The sequence below is a fragment of the Equus quagga genome, chromosome 16, assembly GCF_021613505.1.
Source record: "Equus quagga isolate Etosha38 chromosome 16, UCLA_HA_Equagga_1.0, whole genome shotgun sequence".
Classification (NCBI taxonomy): domain Eukaryota; kingdom Metazoa; phylum Chordata; class Mammalia; order Perissodactyla; family Equidae; genus Equus; species Equus quagga.
The window spans coordinates 10,192,606-10,215,202 of NC_060282.1; the positions used below are offsets into that span (position 1 = coordinate 10,192,606).

General features: G+C 42.6%; 1 protein-coding gene across 3 annotated transcripts in view; it reads left to right on the plus strand.

Moving 5' to 3' along the window:
• TMEM71 (transmembrane protein 71) overlaps window positions 1–22,597 on the plus strand; it is a 47,913-nt gene that overhangs the window by 21,472 nt on the left and 3,844 nt on the right. For 2 of the 3 annotated variants that reach the window (XM_046641646.1, XM_046641647.1), the window contains exons 7-10: window positions 2,257–2,332; window positions 5,231–5,292; window positions 5,383–5,443; window positions 8,770–8,927. In XM_046641646.1, the coding sequence (XP_046497602.1) occupies window positions 2,257–2,332; window positions 5,231–5,292; window positions 5,383–5,443; window positions 8,770–8,785 (215 nt within the window). In that variant the 3' untranslated portion in view covers window positions 8,786–8,927. Of the gene's footprint in view, window positions 1–2,256; window positions 2,333–5,230; window positions 5,293–5,382; window positions 5,444–8,769; window positions 8,928–22,597 lie in introns of those variants that run through there. The other variant, XR_006885537.1, reaches the window with a different exon arrangement.

Genomic DNA, 22,597 nt, shown 5'->3' on the forward strand with positions numbered 1-22,597 from the left:
TGGGGCCTTCTCTGCCCCCTTCTGGCTGGTGAAGGTAGCACTTTACATTCCCATGATTCCCTAGCACTCTGTATATAACCCTTTTGGAACTATTTCCCTCTTCTTTGCGTGGCTATGAAGCCCAGGGTGAACAAGATCTCCCTCTGATTCTATTCTGTCTACTTCGCCCGTAGGTTTTGAGTGTTCAGTCTGTTCCAGGTGACGTTCTACGTGCTAAGGATATAGGCATGCTCATCGTCTTATCAGTCAGGCATTTTCAGTTCCAGCGGATGGAAACCCAACTCAAAATGGATTCATCAGTAACAAAATGTCTTAGTTCATATTCATGAACATCCCAGGCATAGATTTCAGATTTCTGTCCACCTCTACTTTTGTTGCCTCTTCTGTTCCGTGTCAGCTTTACTCTTTAAAAGGGTGTTACTCCACGGTGGTTCTCGATGGCTCTGTGCCTACGACTTCCCAGTTTCCAGTCCAACAGAAAGAGATTATAGCCTTTAGGAGTTATGACAAGAGGCCCAGTTTCAGTGGTTCTGGAAGGGTCCCATTTACATGACAAAAACAATCACTTTGTGAATAAGTGTGTGAGGCTCCAGATGGCTTGGAGTGGATCCAATGCTGGGAGGGAAGTCAGTCTGTCCACCTGAACCAGGCACAAAGAGAAGGGGAGAGGTGGTTTTCCCAAGGAAAATAGGAGCAGTGCCACCAAGGATCAGCAAATAGATGCTGACTATTCTCCGTGAGCCTGCAGTCTAGTGGAGAAATACCAGGAAATAAAACAGCAATTTTAACTCGGTGTGAAAAGATTGCTGATGGAGACATGCATGAGGTATAATGGGAGTCCAGAGAGGGAGCAGCTAAGGGCCAACAGGGCGGTGAAGCAATCAGGGGAGGCTTCCTGAAAGAGGTTACACTTGAGCGAACCCAAATAGGTACTAAGTAAATGGCTACTGATGGAATGAATTGATGAACACCTTGTCCAAAATCACACAACTCATCTTTGTAGAACTTGAATTGAACCCAGTCATCCTTCAGTATTCAAGTCTAGTGATCTTTGCAGCTTGTCAAACGAGACTTGTTTCTGTGAAAAAATGTTTTCCAAATTCCACATGAAACTGGAGAAGGCTAAGAATAGAAACACACTTTAGAAGGATGGTTGAGTGTTCAATTGAACCCACAAGAACTTCTTTAATTCACAGTATACATGAAATACTGTACACTGCAGTGATGACATTGATGACTGCTATATTTTGTGTTGCCAATCTTCAGTATTCCTCCCACATTCTGGACTAAGTAGGTCTTGTTAGCTGAATCAATCTTCATTCATACCCTAAATAGCAAAAATAAATACATTCATAGCACAAAGTCATTCCAAGTTTTAAACTACTGTTGCAAAATTGAGCTTTTGAAGCATTTGGCAAAAATGAAGTTGAGGTCTATTTATACTTTCCTTTAAATCTTTACGGGGTAATCCTTAAACCAGCTCTGATTTCTTTTAGCTGACTGGGGTGACACTCAGGGTCACAGTTGGTTTAAGTCTTACGTTTATAACTGCTGGAGGATTTGCCGTCTTTTCCATGGTAGCTCAATAGAACTATGATATTTTACTGATAGCAAAGAGTTTTCCAGGGCCAAAGGGTTCTCTCGAGACGCCCAGTATGCAAAGTTGCAATTTTTTTTCCCTGCCCCATTTCAGGCAAAACGTTATGTTCTGGCTAGATGCGCGTTTTAAATCTTGGCTCCGGCACCTCGTAACTATGTGACCTTGGACAAATTTCATAGTTTCTCTCAGTCTTGGTCTTCTCATCCGCAGAACCATGATAATGGTTTCTACCTCACAAGGTTGTTGTGTTGATTAACTGAACTGATGTGTGAAAGCCATTTGTGAATTAGAAGACACTTTACAAATTTTAGGCATCATCATTATTATCATCATCATCAGAGTTAGATTTCTGACATTAGCATAAATTCTACAAAGCCTTTCCCCAACATTAAAGTAAAAGGAAGCCCAAAACTGTCTATGTTTTAATTTATTTTTTAATGATAGAAAAAGCTAATTATTTGTAGAAATTTTCTAATGGATGGTCCGGTACATTTGACAATTTTATCTTGTCACTTATGACGAATTGCTTGAGTTGACATACATCTGAAAATTTGGGGGAGGGGGTGTAGAAGAGAAGTTTTAGTGTGAATTTGTTGTTCCAAGATTCTTTAATCAGCGATGATTTCTAATTTATTGATTTTTACTTTTCCTGTTAGAAGCCAGTTTGTTGCAAGAGGTTTCCTTTCAAGTGATTCTGCTTGTTGCATGCTTAATCATTTCTGCGTGTACAAGGTAATTCAGATTTTATTTTCATGTGGTGCTGTTTCATAATGAATGAAGCTGTAATTGATTCGTGATTTCCTTGCCTTCTTCCACAAAGCATTTTAGGTGCCTCTGTGGCTAAGATTTGTTCATTTGTCTGTCCATGATAAGTGTCCCTTTATCTATCACCTCTCTCTTCCCGTCATCACATGAGGCACACAAAAGTCAGTAGATCTTGCTAGAAATTGGATTTTACCATGTCTCATCCTTTGTTCAAATCCTCAGCAGCTTCCTGGTACAGATATAGTCTAAGAACCCCTGCCTGGAGTTCAATGGCCCCCACTGGGACTCCATCTTTCCCATTACATTTTTATATCCTAACATAAAGTGTCTCTTCCAGGGAAGCCCTCTCAGCATCTTAGAGCATATAATGCTCTTGCCTGATCATAGGCACGTTCTGTTCTACCCTCTGCCCAGCATGCCCTTCCTATTCTTTTCTCACCCAAATCTCCAGGGCAGTGATCAAGTCCCTTCTTGCTAAGTGCACACATTCCTCAGGGTCTTTGCACTAGCTGTTTATTCTGTCTAGTACAGTGTTCTCCAAAGCGTCATCACATGTGCCCTTACTTCTTTCTGGAATCTGTTCAAATGTCCCATCATCAGAGATCCCTTCCCTGACAACCATGTATAAATAGCATGCCACTCTCTCATCACCACCTGACCTATTATATGTTCACTTGTTTAAATGTTAATGATCTATCTCTCCCTACAAGAATGTGAGCTCCCTGAGACACATTGTGCATCTCCTTCACTTCTGTATGCGGAGTGCCAGGGGCTCATCGATATTCATTGACCCTCCAGAGGGCCAGATATCTCGCCTCCCTTGGTGGAGTTGTGTTTTTAAGTACGAAGTCCTGCTTCCAACCCCCAGAGATGCTAATTTCGATCTAGTGAGAATCAGTATTTTAAAACAAACTTCCCAGATAATTATGAGGTTTGAGAAATATTTTGAGATCACAATGGGACCAAAAGAACAAAAAGGAGGGGAGGTACTGTGGTTAAAAATAAATCTTCAAAATTCTACATTATAAATCCCAAGTTGGAGGATCATAATGTACGTTAGCATAATAAAGGCCCCATGAAATAATGCAGTGAGGAAACTTGGCTGGCTTTGTTTAACTTAGCGTTTCCCAAACTTAGCTGACCATGGAAAGCTTCCCTTTATTTCACAAGACCATTAGTGAAATGTTCCTGTTAGGTTAATTTCTGTAGAAACTCCCCGCTTAAGAAAGGGAGCTTAACTCCCCATCCCTTGAATGTGAGCTGCATTCAGAAACCTGCTTCCAAAAAGTGGTGAATGGAAAGAGGGAAAAAATGTAACTTTACGGGCGAGAAAACTGGCCGATGATCAAGGTTAATATCAACAGGGGTAAGTTATGTCAAGAGCATGTACCCTTGATACGATGTGGTGAGAATGCCACTTCTCCTCTATGGTCTTCCAAACCCCAGTCTAATCATGAGAAAAACCCAAACTGAGGGACCCTCGACACATTGTCTGACCAGCACTCCTCAAAACTGCCAAGGTCAAAAACCCAGGAGAGTCTGAGAAATTGTCACAGCCCAGATGAACCTAAAGGGACATGACCAAATGTCACATGGCATCCTGGACGGGATCCTGGAGCACAGATAAATTAGGGAAAAACTGTGAAGTCCAAATGAAGTGTGGAGTTGAGGTCATAGTGATCCACCAGTGTTGGTTCCTTAATGATGGCAAATATACCACAGTATCGTAAGATGCTAATAATGGGGGATGCTGGATGAGGGGTATATGAGAACCCTCTGTACCATTTCTTGCAACCTCTCTCTATATTTAAAGTTATTGTAAAATAAAAAAGTTGAGTGAAAAATTGGTTAAGCAAAGAATTATTGATATTGGTAACAGCATGGCTGAATCTCCTAGAAATTATGTAAGTGAAAGACGACAGACACAAGATTCTGTACGACTGCACATACATACAAAATTCAAGAAAGACAAAACTAGTCAGTTATTATAGATGTAAAAATAGTGGGTAATTCTGGGGGGGAAAAGTGGGAAGGGACAACAAAGGGAATCTTATAGAGTGCTGGAAATATTCTATATTTTCATTTGGGTAGTGGTTACAGGGGTTTGGGTAAAAAACCAGATGTGCATTTTACACGCTTTACTGTACATTTGTTAAATCTCAATTCAGGAAAAGTTTTAAGAATGCATATGAGGAGATGTCTGGAAGGATATTCATCAGATTTTGAGAATAGCTGCTTTAGGCTGGTGGGACTTTTTGGATGATATTTTCCTTCCTCTTTTGTACTTACTTGAAATTTCTTTCAGTGATTCATAGTTTGACGATAAAAACAATAAAGACATTATCCTTTTTTAAAAAAAAAAAATCCACCCAGTGAAGCAATCACCCATCATGACTGGCAAACCCCTAAAATTTTAACACACTTTTTTGGCAGTTGTGACGCAGTGGGCACACAGACTTTCTCCTCTGTTTTTCTGGAAGGACACGTTCGTGGTTTACATTTCACTCTGTGTCTCATTTTGAGTTAGATTTTGATTAAGCTGTGACATATGTGTGGAGGTGCCTTCTTTTACATGTGGAGATACAATTGTTTCAAGACCATTTGTTGAAAAGACTATCATTTCTCCATCGAATTGTTTTTGCACCGCTGTTAAAAATCGGTTAAGTCTATCGGTGTGGGTCTATCTCTGGGCTCTCAATTCTCTTCCGTTGATCTATATGTCTATCCTTTTGCCAAGACCACGCTATTTTTATTACTGTAGTTTTACAGTAAATCTTTAAATTGTAAGTCTATAGAACGTCTAAAAGTACATCTCACAGAAATGCGTAATTTGTTTGCTAAACTTGAGCAATCTTCTTGTTTCAGATGGTTTCTGGGAGGACTATTAGCCAGTGTCTTCACATGCCCTTTGATGATAACTATTACTTGTGAGTAACTGTTTCCCAAATTACTGCTCCGTTTCCTGTATTTCATTCCAATTTTGGTCACGTTTAAATGTTTTCTCTTTCTCGCCCAAGATGTTGTCAAATCATTGTTTCTCCGCCTGACCAGCTATTTCAAAGCCACCGCTTGTGCTCGGTAAGTGTTATCATCATCTGAGCAAAGATGAGCCTAATCTGATATCCGAGAATGTTTTCTGCTGAGTAATAGATGGCAATGACTACATCCAGGAAAGGTCCTGATCCGCTTGCCCTGAAGAATACATTCTGTTCCTGTTAAAACCTCACAGTCTTATCATCCTATCTCCTAAATCCTTACATTAAAATAGAATTAATTTTTAAGGCAGCAGGACTTAGGAAAGAACATAAATTTAAAATTTTTAAACAATGTTTAAAGGGCTTTTATAGATTCATAGCAGTGCACTTTAGAAAGCCCTCATATCGAGACCTTTATCTTATAATTTCCCAAAAAGCTGGCAAACTGCCCATGAAGTGGTCTCAGTTACAAACTGTCATTTCTCTGCCGTGTCTCACTCACGTAACGATCCCCCTGTGTGCTGACTGCCATGGTTCAGCATATTTCAAAGAGTTACTGGGGTCTGGGTGAGACGCTCACGGAATTTCAAACAGCCTGCAAAGCGCCATCTCATTGCAAGATGGATTGTGTTAATTACCTTCACTTCAATATGGCTGCCAGAGGCCAACTCCCACGGCTTGGAGCCCGAGGTCTACAATTCAGATCAGTTTACCGGCCTTTGCTCTTCACACCGCGTTGTTTTATTTATGAAATCTTTGTGTGAATTCCGAAATCACAGTGGGGCTTAGGGAAGATTTATTTTGTTTAGGACTCCAAGCCAATATTGATTTGCTGACACATTGAGTGATGCTTCTCTGAATTGCCCGGCATTCCAGGTTTCTGGGGGTGGGCATGGACATAGCTAAGTTTTGTTTAACCTGATAGTTGAAAAATTGGGTCCTGAGGTCACCCAAGAAATCCCTATTCTTTGTTTTTTTTTGGTTTTTTTTTTTTGTGAAGAAGATTGGCCCTGAGCTAACATCTGTGCCAGTCTTCCTCCATTTTATATGTGGGTTGCCGCCACAGCATGGCTTACTGAGCTGTGCTAGGTCTGCACCCAAACCAGTGAACCCTGGGCCACTGAAGCAGAGTGCGCAAACTTAACCACTACACCACCGGGTCAACCCCAAGAAAGCCCTATTCTTTAGTCCTCGTAAAATGACATCTTTTCAAAGCTGTTCTAAGATACCCACTTCTTTCCCTCTAGCTGCAGGTCCTTCTCTAGGTCTGTGCAGGGACTTAGAAGTGTACCTCACCCTATGTTAACTATGGGTTTGCACATGTGCTCAGCTTTATTCACTGAGATATCACACTAGTCAGAGCTGGGCTAACTGATAATGTCTGAACAAAAGATTTTCACCCAAAGAGCCATTTGGTAACCAAACTTTTAGAAATGAAAACATTATTATTATTTGTCAGTTGGTGCGAATTGTATAAATCCCTTCCTTTAGGGTTTTAAGATGAACAGGTACCATTAATGAGAAAGGCAGGTAACATTCTTAGGAAGCTTTGTAATGAGGGCAGAGTTTCTCAAAGTGTGGCATGGGGACGTCTGCTCTAGAATCAACTGGGGAGCTTATCCCCCAATTCCAGATCTTCTGAATCTAAATTTCTGAGGAGTCTTCATTTCTAACAGCCTTTCCAGGTAATTCTTGCACATTAGCTGTGAGAATCTTTTAAAGATGGTTTGTAAAAACTTTAGCCTTTGATTTTTTTTTTCAATTGAGGTACCTCAATTTCTAAAGCAACATCACTTAACCTACCAAATCTTTATTGAGAACGTATGATGTGATCTGTGCTGCACTGGATGCCCAGTGCCATGCAGCAGACATTTATAGAGTCTCCACCAAGGGTCAGACACCGTCGCTGGCTGCCAGGGGTGCAATGCCAAGGCCTCGGGATTTCAGTCTGTAGAGACACACAATAATAACAAGAATAAGGCATAAGAAGAGACACAAGAATAAGGTGAAGTTGCATTTTAATATGGTAGGTGCAAGTAGAGAGTTAGCACAAAAGCTATGGGACCACTAGGAGGGAAGTTTTGCCAGACTGGGAGGGGTGGGGGGTATGGGCAAGAAGGCTTTCTGGAATGCCAATATCTGACTGCAGGGGTTATGTCAGGTCTTGCTCTCAGGGCACCCCCCCCCCCCACCTCCACTGTTCTGAGCTCCTTGTTTGTTCTCTCCTAAAATGAATTAGATCAGGACCAGGATGATATTTCTATCCTGCACACTCTCCTCTGCAGCCTCATATGGAATAATATTCTCCTTTGATTATTTGTATACACACTTTAACTTGTTCTTCTCTCCTTCCTTTCCATTTGTTCCTGTTTCCTGCACATCCAGCCTCACATCCACACACTCTTGCATTTAAGAACTGTGAAAACAAGGACTATGGACTTCTTTTTTGTATCCATCTCAATGCCTCGAAAATAGTAGATATGCCATGAATATTCGTTAAATTAAATGTATTTGTTGCACCATTTCTTAAAATACTTCCTTTATAGCCAAGAGCTCTGTGCTTATGTATTAAAGATTTTGCAATCTTCTCCCTCATATATAAACATATCCAGAAGCTAATAAGTCAAAGACATGGTTATTAATATCAAGAGTCAAGAATGACTCATAAGTCTCCTCCAACAATCAAGGATAGAACCTAAGGGAGTGGAAGGCAAGCACTGAATTCAGTTGAAACGCAATAATGGGGCAGCCCTCCCATGTCAGTTCTGCACTGTGCATGGTTCAATTAGACTGGGTGCCTATTCCTCAGCACTTTATAATCCTCAAGTCACAGCCCTTTTCACATGACGATGCAATACGTATTCAACCACCTTCTTTTAAATTTAAAGCCTGTGAGCACAAGGACAGTCTATACTGTTCACCACTGGCCCAAGTGTCCCTTTCAAATAAAGGTCATCATAAGTGTCCCGTGTTGCCAATAATGTGTTAGCATCAGCAGTGTACATTTTGCACACTTATGACTTCATAGTAACAAAATGCGTAATACCAATTCTCTGTACTTTTACATGCAGGTATGTTTGTATAGTTGGTGAATGAGTGAATAAACTTTAAAGAGTAGAAATATGGGGAAAACCCACTTGTTATCCTACGGAGATTTGTGTTCTAAAGGAAGTGGTACAGATAGGGAGATAAACCACTATGAAATGGTAGTTCACTAAGTACCCAACTGGGATTTGGGGCAAAAAACTCTGTAGCCTTTCAGAGAAAGTGCTGGAAAGAAAAGTTACTCTAAGTTGAGGCCCCACTTTCCTAGTTATGATTATTCAAGCTAGTTTTGTGTGTGTGTGTGTGTGTGTGCAGCGATTAGATACTGCATTTCCTGTGTATGTGGATGAATTAGGCATTTCTTTTCTCCTTTCTCTGATCTAGGTTTGCCAAAATTTGACAACCATTTAGGAGAGCCTCTGAGGATTGTCTTCAATCTGAATATTCCTAAATGGTCTGGCTTGGAGTTGACTAGGAATCAACCGCATTATTGGAAGGAAGTGAGCAACTGGACAATTGAGAAAAAAAAACATTTTAATTCGGTTATGTGATTTTTTTTTAAAAAGTCTGTTTTGCCCTCATAATTGTAATAAGCTCATGAAAATAATATTAATTTGCCTTTCCTTTGCAAACACTGGCAGTTGTAGAGGAAAGGACTGGGAAATGTGATCAAGAGCAAAGCCCTGGGTAAATGTTCCCCTATTATTCCCTAAGGCGGTGGTTCTCAAACATTAATTTTCATTAGAGAATTCTATGCAGAGTTTATAACAATGCAGGCTCCTGGGTCCGCCCACATACCCCTATCCTTTGCTGAACCGCTTTAATTGAACATGAAAGCAAGTTTATATAACCAATACCAACTTGAAAGTAACTAAATGCAGTCTGTACGTAAAATATAATGTAAAAAAAAGTTCACCATGCTCCCCAAACGAGTGGCTCAATAGGAGGTGGTGACAACAGATGATGGTTGATGGAAAGTGGGCAAGAGAGAGCCATTCTTTTGAACATACATTCTTCTTTTGAACCATTTTCTTTACCAAGTTTTCAACCTTCTTGGGGCTCACGATTAACTTTCACTTAAATGGCAGCTAAAATAAAGATGTAACACAGAAAAAATCCCTTAAGGGCAAAATAAAGGGAAAACACCAGAATGCCTCGAAACACATAAAAATGATGTGGTTGCACAACCAACTGGAGGGTTGTAGAAGATGCTCCCTGTCTATCTGTCTTGCTTGGTATATGTTCCCAATGGAAAGATGGCTTGAATTCAACTTTTTTCTATGTGATATTCTCTGTCTAGAAACTTTCATGGAGAAAATTGTCTTTCCTTCAAACGGCAATGTCAAAATATCACTTTTTATGTCATTTGTATTTAGTGCATTTTTTTTTTCTTAAAGATCGGCACCTGAGCTAACAACTGTGGCCAATCTTTTTTTTTTTTTTTTTCTGCTTTATCTCCCCAAATCCCCCCTGGTACATAGTTGTATATCTTAGTTGCAGGTCCTTCTAGTTGTGGCTTATGGGACGCTGCCTCAACGTCGCCTGATGAGCAGTGCCATGTCCGTGCCCAGGATCCCAACCCTGAGCTGCCGCAGTGGAGCTCGCGAACTTAACCACTCGGCCACGGGGCCGGCGCCATATTTAGTGCATTTTTTGGTTGAAAAAGAATATTATGCAAATAAATAAATAGAGTCATGAGCAAATTAAATATAGAAAGTAAGAGCAATCGTGGAGGAATGTCATTCGTTGAACACTGTGTTAGTTTCCTGGAGCTGCCGTAGCAAATTACTGCAAACCGGTGGCTTAAAACAAACCAAATTTATTGTTTTACATTTCTGGACATCAGAAATCTAAAATCAAAGTGTTGGCAGCACTGTTTTCCTTCTGGAGGCTTCAGGGGAGAATTGTTTCCTTACCTTTTTCAGCTTCTAGTGGCTGCCTGTATTCCTCCGCATGTGGTCCCTGCCTCCAACTGCAAAGCCGAGGACTTCAGTCTCTTGCTTCCATCATCATATCGCCTTCTCCTCTTCTGCAGTAAAATCTCCCTCTGCCTCCCTCTTAAGAGGACACTGTGATTACGTTTAAGGCCCACTCCACTAATCCAGGATAATCTCCCCATCACAAGACCCTTAACCTAATCATACCTGCAAAGTCCCTTTTGTTGCCTAAGGTAGCATTCACAGGTTCTCGCGATTAGTATCCGGCAGTCTTTAGGGACCACTGCTCAGCCTCCCACAATCACACCTGAGATAGATTTGCACAGTGATTTAGTAGATCTTGGCTGTGTTCCATACATTTGTCTTTTTAATAAGTAGGCAAAACGATGAGAAGAAGGTGGTCTTCCCGCCACACGCATGGAACGCTTTGAAGAGGAATTTAATGGAGAGCTAATTGCATAGTGAGCCTTTCATTTTGATGCTCTAGCAGGAAAGCATGGTTTGAGAATTGCTTATGTTTCCTGTGGCTCTGCGTAGCACACATTTTTATACAAGGTCACTTGATCTAAATGATAATGCCTTTCAAAGTAAGATGCCTTTTCAAAGTAAGATGCTGAAATAACAATTGTTTACAAGTATGTCCTACCTTATTGTGTACAAGGACTTTCCTCTCCCATTGTATAAATTTTCTATCACTGCTGTAACAAATGACCGCAGTCTTAATGGCTTAAACCAACACAAATGTATTATCTTATGGTTGTAGAGTTCAGATGTCCCAAAATGAGTCTTACGAAGCTAAAATTAAGATGTCGGCAGGCTGTGCTCCTTCTGGAGGCTCCAGAGAAAATTATGTCCTTGCCTCTTCCAGATTCTAGAGGCTGCCTACATTCCTTGGCTGGTAGTTCCTTCCTTCATCTTCAAAGCATATCACTCCAACCTCTGCTTCCGAAGTCACATCTCCTTTTCTGACATTAGTCACCTTGTCTCCTTCTTATAAGAATTTTTGTGACTATATAGGGCCCACCTAGATAACCCAGGATAATCTCCCCATTTCAAGATCCTTCACTTAACCACATCTACCAAGTTCCTTTGCTACAATGGTAATGCATTCAGAGGTTCCAGAGATTAGGAGGTCGACATCTCAGATATCTCTTGGTACTGCCTACCATGGAGACCTTACAGTTTAACCCTTACAAACATATGATAGAGGTGAGATTTAACCACAAGTTGTATTCTTAAAACTGTATGTTTTTCTCTACACGTATTGTCACTCATGTCATTAAATCTGTAACCTTTGCTTAGGGATTTTTAGTGAACATATGCTGTTGCTTTGTCAGTCCAGCCTTTATTTACCCTATTTTCAACAAATCTCCAATTTCTCTTGAAGATGTAAGCTTTTTCCGATTTCAGTCCAAATCTTTCGGGCGAAGTTGATTCCGTTACATGTTCTATGGTTGAAGTATGTGATGTTGTCTTCGCCAGTCGGTGTATCCCATAGTGACTGGTTCAGGGATAGGTATATGACCCGAATTAGACCTATTGGAACCTATGAGACTTTATCCCAGAACTTTGATTCAGATATTAAGGAACTGGACTTTCCTTTGTTGTTGGATTTGAACCTGGAAGGATATAAGCTGGAGCCTTTCCTGGTTACGAGGAGAAATCCCTTCTGAGAATGGACCAGCATAAGGCCGAGCTGAGGAGAGACAGAGAAAGACTGGCTCCCAGTGTCTCTGTTTGAGACCTGTTCATGGTGCATCTGAAATTAGAATTTCCCCTGGAGTATTCTTTACGCGAGCCAGGACATTCTTGTTTGGGTTCAGTTTTCTGTCCCTTGTAACGAAGAGCCCAGGACCTCTCTTTGTCCCCAGTTCTGTTGCCCTCTCTCAGCTCATCATCTCTCCCCCATGCTAGTCTGATAGCTAGTCTGGTAGTCTGAAAGCCCTCCATGCTTTTCAGATCTCCTTGCCCTGTGTTGTGTTCCCTTCCTCACCCACGCATCCTCTGCAATACTGCCCACGTGCCTGATGCCTACTATCCAGTCGCATCTGTAGCACTCTCTGTGCACTGTATTTTCCTGTCATATTGAGCCACTTGCAGTTCCTTAGCTGTGCCATGCTCTCCCGCTCCTCCTGTCTGCACAGACTGTTCTCTTGCCAGGATTGCCCTTCTCTGCCTGTCCTTCTTGGAAACACCTCATCCTTCTAGAGTCCTCTCAACTCTCACCCCTACATGTGAAGCTTTCCTTGAGTTGCCCAGGTTGGTTTAGGGAGAACCTTTCCTCTGCTCCTGCTGCCCTTTGTCCACACCTCCTTTACACCACTTCTAAGAGACTGTAACTCTTGTTTGTTCCCCTAAATGGCAATCACCTTGTGCCCCCAAACTTTACACAGGGCTAAATACTGAGTAGGTCTTCAAAAGTAGTGGTTGACTGAGTGTTAAGATGATGTGGTCATCTTAAAGAAGACCCAGACCGTTCCAGGTCTTCACAGCCTCCACTTCCATTACTACTGAATACCTACAATTTCTAACCAAGTGTTGTCCAGAGTGTCAAACGTGGTCATGCTGGAGGTTTTGCTGCTGGGGGTGAAGCCCAGGGAAAAACTACTGGGTAACTGTTGGTTTGTGCGCCAGGGGCTGTTCTAAAGCTTTAGCTGAATACCAGCTGGTTTCATCTTCAGCTCCAGCTCCCCTGCCTTCCTGAAGAGGCTGGAGTTTGATCCTGTGCCGATTTCTCTAGCTGTCTCAAGTCACTTTGTCAAACCCTGGTGGGAAAGATCCACTAGCCAAATGGAACTGTGGGGTTTCCACAAAACATTGGTCACCTTGAAATGCATAGGGGTGCTTTTGATCCTCACTACGATTGCCTGGATCTTCAGTGCACAAATGTCACAGCACCTGGTCTGATGGGGAAACAGCTCACCTTGGAGGGACATGTGCAGCCTATTCTCTCTGCTGGTGGAAGGACCCCCATTCACCTACTTACACAAAAGACATACCCAATCCATGGTAGAGATTCAATATTTGCTGAACTGAACCTCACTCTTTGACTTATTAATTATGCAGGTCTTCTAAAAACCTTTACTAGAGATACTATCTTGTTGCTCTGGGAAGTACAAATAATTTATATATATATGTTTAGCTCATTCATCCTTCCATGAAGTCAATCATTGCAATTATTAATAACTTGATAATTACCCAACACTTGCTAGGAACCAAGAATTTTATTAAAATGAAGGAAATATAATCCTACCTTTAAGAAGTAGACATCATAGCAGACAAAGAACCAGTTAAGTGTGTAATTACAAGTATCATCATATACACTTAAGAGCAAAAAGAAACACATTTTTTCTAAATCATGGACAAATTCAGAGTTTTCAGTAATTTCAATTAATTCTTCCTCTGGGATAATGGAATCGTGGTATTGTGCTGTTGTCTTAAGAGCAGAAAGGAGTAAGGCATGAAAGGAGAAGCAAGGTATCTCAAACAGGGAGAGGGGAGAAGAAAACAGAAAATGCGATCACACTGGTAAAAGCAGACAGTAGTAGGAAATACAATCATTGGTGAGCTTACCGTGCACCCCTGGCAATTTCACATTACACGTTCTCTTCAACTTCATAACAACCCCTCTGTGCAGGTGTGATGGTTAATCTTATGTGTCAACCTGGCTAGACTATGGTGCTCAGTTGTTTGGTCAAATACTAGTCTACATGTTGCTGTGAAGATATTTTTTAGATGTGATTAATATTTCAATCAGTTGACTTTAAGCAAAGCAGATTACCCTCCACAATGTGGCTGGCCCTCGTCCAATCAGTTGAAAGCTTTAAATGCAAAGACTGACATTTCCCCAGGAAGAAGGAATTCTGCCTCCAGAATTCTGCCATGTACACATTCTGCCAGAGTTTCCAGCCTGTGGACTCAAGACTTCAACATCAACTCTTACTTGAATGTCCAGTCTGCCAGCTTGCCCTATGGATTTTGGGCTTGCAAGCCCCACAATCACAAAAGCCAATTGCTTGACATCTTTCTCTTGATAGGTAGATAGATAGATAGATAGATAGATAGATAAATAGATAGACACAGATAGGTAGTAGATACAGATAGAGATACTGATATATCTATAAATATATATGTTTATAGTTATATCTATAAATATCATATCAAACATATTTATATATATCATGTATCCTGTTGGTTCTGTTTCTCTGGAGAACCCTGATGTGGGGGACTGGAATTTGCCACCCCAAGATACGTCTCTTTGGCATGAGGATTATTTTGGGCTGGTTACTTTCAAAAACTGCAGACAGGAAAGAAACTCTGAAAAGTAGAATTTACTTACCCTTTGTTAAGAGACATTTACATTGTAAAGGAAATCTCCATCTGTAAAGGTGTCTCCCTCTCTGTACCAGGAAGGGGGCATGAACTTATCTCTAGAAACTCTCATCAATGTGGAAGGCAAGGACTCAAGTCTGCATAATAGCCTGACTCTTGTTTACTGTACTTGTGTGGTAATCTCCCATGATCGACTCCCCCTACCCCGACCCCCAACATCCTTCTTTGTCTTTAGCTGAAGATGATTTTTTGTTTTTTAGATTTTTAAATTTTTTTCCTTTTTCTCCCCAAAGCCCCCCAGTACATAGTTGTATATTCTTCATTGTGGGTCCTTCTAGTTGTGGCATGTGGGACGCTGCCTCAGCGTGGTTTGATGAGCAGTGTCATGTCCGCGCCCAGGATTCAAACCAATGAAACACTGGGCTACCTGCAGCAGAGCGAGCGAACTTAACCACTAGGCCATGGGGTCAGCCCCTGAAGATGATATTTAAGGTGGTGGCTTCAGCCATTTTGGTGAGTTGCTCAGGTTGCCTGAGCCTCTCCCATGTATACATGTTATAAAGCTTTGTTTAATTTTCTCGTGTTATTCTGTCTCATGTGAATTTAACTAGTTCTCTGGCCAGAAGGACCCAGAGCGGGTAGAGGAAATGTCTTCCTCCCCTACACTGACTAATGTAGCAGGTATTATAATCACCACTTTATAAATGCCCTTAGAGAGGTTTGATAACTTTCTCAAGGACACAGAAGTAAGTAGGAGATGTAGGTTTCACGCTCAGGCCTGTGTGACCCCACAGCCCTCGCTCTCCCCACTATCGATAGCTGCTGAGAAGGGTTAGAGGAGAGGGGCACTGAGTTGCTCTCTCCGGAACTACTAACTCAGGAAGAAGTTTTCCATGAGGCAAGAGATTAAATGAAAAAGAGCCATCTTTCAGGAACAACTACGACCCTCACTCTTTTTCTTGTATCTCAAGCTTCTCAAATCTAGTTCCTCAGAGGTTTGACATGAATGAGATGCTGTATAAGAGAGAAAGCACCTAACACTCCTGGTCCACTTTAGGACCGCTGCTTGTAGAGGCTTCTATAGCTGTAGCCAGCTCATGGGAAGCGCGGCCACTTTGATGGAGCCCCTGCTTTGTGCCCAATGCTTTAGCTACCTCGTCTATAATCCTCACCATAGTGTTGCCAAGGTTACTTCTTGTCTTAGCTGCCACAACAGGCAAACCCATGTAATGCCTGACGTGGGCCAGGCAGCCTTCCTACATCTTGTAGCCCCGTCATAGGCCATACATGGGCTCCGGCTTGCCTGCTTAGCTGCCTCAGGCTGGGGAGTGAGTGACACCTACATGTCAGGAGGGAGGGTTAGTCACATGACCCTGCCTACCTATGGGGACTAGGAAATGTAGGGAGGCATGTGGATCTTTGGGGAGCTCTAGCAGACTCTGCCACACCCTCATTTTGAAGATGAGAAAGGCAAATCTCAAAAAAATGTGTGACTTGTGCTGTCACACAACTCATAATCAGCGAAGCCAGGCTTCCATCCCAGTTCATTAACGCTCCTGTGCTGTTTTCCCCACAATGCTTCTTCAAGGAAAATCTACTGTAGTTACTTCAAAACAACTCGGATGCAAAATGATCTGCCTGAGCTGCTGGGGATGCCAACCACCTCCCCTCCCCCAGAAAAGGAATCCCACTATTGCTCATACAATACAGCCGAGCAGACACCTGCTAACTTGGCATACGCTGCATCAATGCCACATTTCCCTACCAGGCCTTGATGAAGGTCTGATCATGTATTTTAAAAAAATCTACCCCACTGTGAGGACTGCAACCCCTCCATCTGTCCCATGCTGGGCAAAATCTGCCACAGCTGCAAGCTACACCTGCTAGAGAGCCAGGCTGGGGACCTTGCTGGTGGGGGGCAATTTAACTGGTGGATGCAAAAAGCTGGCAACCACTTTGCAAAAATTTTCGTAGCCTTAAAGGAAATAAAAACAAAGAAAATGAAATGCAGTGGGGGTTGGAAGACAAAGGCTGGTGCACCAGGACTTTGATTTTTCAATGCAAAAAATCATTTTGCATTTGCACTGCAGAGAGAGAAGGTGACCCACCCTCCACCCCAACCCAAATTGAGACAGCATACTTTTGTGTGGGTGAAACTCAATTTCGGGCTGCAAGTGATCTGCTGTGGGGGAGGCAGCTGACGCTCAGTGCCAGCAGCTCCATTTTTTCTCCTTTTTTAAACTTTTTTTTTTAGTGAACGGAAAAATCAAGGACCACATTCCAGAGCCTTCCACTTGCCCCATTTCCTCATCTCTTCTCCTACTGAATCACATCCTTTGAACACCAGCACACAGTCCAGTGGGATATTCCTGCTCTGGAGTCACACTAGACCTGGGCTGGGCTCTGACCCAGCTGCTTAACTGCTCTGTCACTTTGGACAAGGTATTTTACCTTCCTAAGGCGTAATTTCCTCATCTATAAAGTGGAATAAAAATATGACTTAATTCTTAGCATTTTTCTGAGACTTAGACGAGTCCATGTAGGAAAAGTACTTAAAGCTTAACACGGTGCTCGATGCACAGTAAGCTCTCCCAAAGTGGGCGCTGACATTATTACCAGTGGTAGTAAGATTAGCAGTAATTTGCTCTGCCTTCTGGAACCACGTGAATTTCTCAGTTAGCAGGTGAGATGGTAGAAGGAAGAGATGAGCAGTGGGGCTTGGTTGAGGGTGTGTCAATCTAGCTGAATAAATAGTTCTTCCAATATTTAACACAAGGCAGAGGGATGTAAGGACGACACGGGTTTTGAAGTCAGACAGGTAGGTTTGACTTGGCTGCTGTCTTTCACAGCCTTGTGATACCGGACCTATCGCTCAGCATCTTCTAACTTCGTCTATTAAACAGGCATAAGTTCATGTCGGTGGCTCTACAGCCTAGAGGGTAGTATCACTTCATGTTCCTAGGACAAATAAGAGAAAGCGAGCTTCTATACCAGCATGAGAAAGGATTCACTTTAAAAAGGACTAATTTCATTTTCCTTATTTTGAAAGCGATTTGCCATCATTTTATTTAGAAGTCCAATGTGATGTCCATTGCACCACAGAGCCCACCATCATTTTGTTTAAGTGTCAAGGAGAAAATTCAAATAAGCCAAAGAGAAAAAGTTACCTATAATCTCTCCACTCAAAGACAGCCACTGCCGACACCTTGGTGTTTATCCAAGAAAACTGTCTTGGTTGCAAGGTCGATGAGATAGGAAAAGAGGCCACCTAGAGAGAAGGACTTTGGCTGTGGAAGCAGCCACCATCTGGGGTCAATCTTGTGGTCATTGCCCTGCTGGAAGCAGAGGCCTCCAGCAGATGACAGGACCAGCCCCCTGCTATGATTTATTGTAAGGGCAGTGCCATCAGCTGTCACCCTGCAAGAAAGTCATCTCGCTCCCCCACCCGCAATGTGGTGGTCAAGATGGCCACACGACAAAAGTCGGTCTTAAAGACTCTTTATCCAAATGGAAGCAGGACATATGTTAAAACCTAGTGTACCCAGAGTATCAGTGTCTCCTCTCCCCTACCTCTTCCTTCCTCCCTCCCTCCCTCCCTCCCTCCTCTCCCTCCCTCTCCTGTTTTTTCCAGCTTTTAGGCCTAGTGTTGGTTCTGCACTCCATGCAGCTCAGGGCTCACAGTCTAATGAGCGAGGTAGACAAAGAGGCAGTGACATCATGTGATGAGCAATAAGGTGGAAGGGACTCAGGTAGCTCTGGAGCCCTAAAGAGGATCATTACGCTCCCACCTCTGCCTGGGTCATGGAGGGACAGACAGAGAAGCTCCCCAGGCATCTTCTGTGCTCCCCTACACAGCACCCAGCCCCCTGCCGTAGGTCTGGTGTCCATCTTTCCTCACGACTACAAGCTCCAGGAGGGCAGACACCATCTCTGTCCCCAGTGCCTAGCCAGTGCCGGCTGGGAAGATGCTCAGGAAATACTGAGCGGACAGAAGCTGTTGAAAAGATGTGTGAGCTGCGGGGTGTTCATCATGGACATCTGTTGTCTTGTTCTGCCAGTGTCCCTTTTCCTCTCTTCTGGTTCCCACAGCACATCTTTCCATTACCCCTCCCTCAATCCATAGGATTTTGTGCGGCTGCTGATCTCAAAGCCAGACCCCAAATCCTGGGGAACATGGAGGCATGGGCACTGTTTGGCCAATCAGATTCTCTGTCTCCCAGGGACAGAGGCGATTAGAGGAAAGATGCAAGCAAGCCTGGAGTGAGGGCTGCGCTCAACCGCAGTGGCTCCCTCTCAGCCCGGGTGCCCAGTTCTTTCCTGGAGTCTCCAAGGAACCTCGGTGTCTTTCCAATAGATCCTTCTTTTTAATTGAAGTTAGTCAGAACATGTTTATCTTTCCTGCTAGAAAAAAGAAAAAAATATCCAATGTATGTTTTTTAAAAAAAAATTTTTAATTGAAGTCAAATTCACGTAATAGTAACCATTTTAAAGTGTCCAACTCAGTGGCATTTAGCGCAGTCACAGTCTTGTGCAAACACCATCTCTACCAAGTTCCAAAACATTTTCATCACCCCAAGAGGAAACCAGTACTCATTAAGCAGTCAGTCCCTATGCCCCTCCCCCAGCCCCTGGCAACCTCTAGTCTACTTTCCGTCTCCACAGATTTACCTATTCTGGACAGTTCATATAAATGGAGTCATACAAGATGTGGTTTCTATCACTTAGCATCATGTTTTCAAGGTTTATCTACATTGTAGCATGTGTCAGTGCTTCATTCCTTTTTATGGCTGAATAATATTCCCTTGTATGGATATACCACATTTGTTCATCCATTCATTCACTGATGGATGGCTTGGTTTTGGCTATTGTGAATAGTTCTGAAACACTCTTGAAGAAGGAGTATGAGTTTGGAAGGTGAAGAAAATGGGAGAAGACATTTAAGAAAAAAGGAGCAACTTATCTAGGGCAGAGAAATGTTCCTGCCTGCTCTCCCCTCTTTCTACTCTTACAGGCTACAGTCCAATCTACATTGAGCAGCCACAGTAATCTTTCTAAAAGGTACAGCAGATCATTTCACTTTCCTGTTGAAAAGACTCCATCCCACATTACCTTTCCTCCTGCCTACTATGCTGAGACCACAACACTGCTGTCCTTTCCGTTCCTACAACACACCAAGCTCATCTCCACCGCAGGGCCTTTGCACCTGCTGGACTCTGGCAGAAACACTCTTCTCCCTGAACTTCTCAAGGTCAGCTTCCCCTCATCATGCAAATGCCTCCTCTGTGGAGAGCCCTTCCCAATCACTCTAGGGACATCCTCCCCATCCACCCCCACCGCCCCAGGTCACTTAACTGTCTCATTTTCTGAACTGATCTTTCTTGTTCATTTGTGGTCTGTGGTTTTTTGTTTGCTTGCTTTGGTTTTTGTTTTCCTCTGCTCTGCCCTCTTTTCTTAACCAGGACCGAAGCTCCAAGAAGGCCAGGAATTCACTGAATCCCAAGTACACAGATGAGTGCCTGGCATAGAAAGTACTCAGTAAATAATTATTTAATGAGCAGATGGCTGGGCGTGACCCACTGGAGAACTGGCAGGGAATATGGTGTGGCTGGTGTAGAGAAGGAGAGCAGGAGGTCCACGGGTTGTGATGGAAAAAATGACAGTGCCTAGAATTTCCGAGATGCCTCTTTATGCCAGGCTCATTCAAACTGAGCTTTAGAAATTCTCTGATTTGATTATTGCACGGTACTGAAGGGAATGGAATGCTCATCTGTTACTTCCGCCTCAGAGTCAACATAGAAACCCTAGAAGAGAGTTGTTCCTGCGAGGCGGCTTTGCAAAAGGAAGCATGGAGGATGGGAGGAATCAGAACCCCTGTGTTCTTAAGTGCTGTGTCACTTTGGCCAAATCACCTAACCTCTCTCAAGTTCAGGTTTCTCACGAGCAAAATGGAGAGTACTAGAGTTTAAAAGCTTCCCGTGGTCTATTATAAAATCTGAGATGGTTTGTAAGCACTCTTGTTTCACCCTCAGAACCCCCCTGCAAGGTTGGTAGTGATTATTATTCTCTTTTTATAGTTGAGGGTCCAAGAAGGTAAGTTGCTTGCCTGAGGTCATTTGTTAACCCCTGGAGGAACCAAGACTAGGGTCCGGTGTTGCTTCAAGTCCAGGCTATTTTCCCCTTGCACGTCCCTGCCTACCTCACTGGGCTGTTGTGATGATTGATTACAAATTACAAGCACGTGCTTTCAGCCTTTTCTCCCAGACTCTGTATATCATTGACCCTGGAAGTGGGCTAGGTGTCCTCCTTGCTTCTCATGGCTCCTTCTGCATCTTTGCCCCACGCTCCTCCCCCAAAACCTCTAGTTTTGGGGCTCACACCATCACACTGTATCATCTGCTGCCCTTTCTTGGTGCAGTCAACTGCCAGCCCATCATTCCTCGAAGACCTCAGCACCTCCTTGTCGTCCCTCTCTCCTGTCACAGCTGTCATTCTTCTTGGCGATTTCAATGTACACATGGAAATCCTCTCTCATACTCTGGCCACTTGGTGTCTTTCCTTCTTTTCTTTTTCGAATTTTTTTTTAAACATCTTTGTTGAGTTATAATTTACATCCTACAAAATTCACTTGTGTCAAGTGTACAACATAGTGATTTTTAGTGGGTTTAGAGTTGTGCAACCATCACCACAGTTCAACTTTAAAACATTTTTATCACCCCCAAAATATCCCCCCTGCCTATTTGCAGTCACTTTTCGTTCCAAGACCTCAGTTCCAGGAAACCCCTAATCCACTTTCTGTCTCTATAGATTTGCCTTTTTTAGACATTTCCTATAAATGGAATCATACGATATGTGGCCTTCTGTGTCTGCACTCTTTCACTTAGCATAATATTTTCAAGGTTCATCTGTGTGGTAACATGAATCACTACTTCATTTCTTTTTATGGTAGAATAATATTCCGTTATATGGATATAGTATATTTTGTTTCTCCATTCACCGATGGGTGGACATTTGGGTTGTTTCCACTCTTTGGCCAGTATGAACAGTGCTGCTATGAAATTCACATACAACTCTTTGTGGAGACATATGTCTTAATTTCTCCCAGGTAGACACCTCTGAATGGAATTGCTAGGTCATATGGTAAAGTTATGTTTAATATTTTAAGAACTTCCAAATTGTTTTCCAAACTAGCTTCACCATTTTGTACTCCCACCAACAGCACATGAGGGTTCTGGTTTCCCCACGCCCACACCAACACGTGGTAATGTCTGTGTTTGTTGTTGACAGACAGGTAATGTCTTTTTTATTGTCACAGACATTTCATTTTCTTGACAGACATTGCCCTAATGGGTGTGAAGTGTATCTGCTGTAATTTGGATTTACATTTTCCTGCTCACTAAAGATGTGGGGCATCTTTCATGTGCTTCTTGTCTGACTGCTCACTTTTTTTTTTATCTCCTCTGTGCTTCTAATCTTGTCTTCCACCTGAAATCAGTCACACACCTTCACAATCAAATCCTGGACCTTGTCTATACCTTCCTCATGATTTCAATTTTGAACATTCCACTCTCAACCAGCACTGTCTTTCCAGCTCACTACCTCTTCACCTCCAACAATTTTCGAGCACTACTGGGATCAAATTCTATTGATTCTAACATCTTTTCACTGTCTCTCATCCTCTGTCCTGTCTTCCTCTTAGATTCCATGGGCTGTCATTAAAGTGATTCCCCTTGTCGACGAAAATAATCCATAACCAATCTATAAATGAAAATTTGGGAGAGTTTATTCTGAGCTAAAATCTGAGGACCATGGCCCGGGGCTTTTCTTCCCGAAGGAAGAAAGGGCACCAAAGAAGTGAGGTGTACAGAGTGGTTATATACCCCCAAAAAGGATGTTTCACATATGATTGAAATGTCCCCCCCACAATAGTCACAAGATTGCCCTGT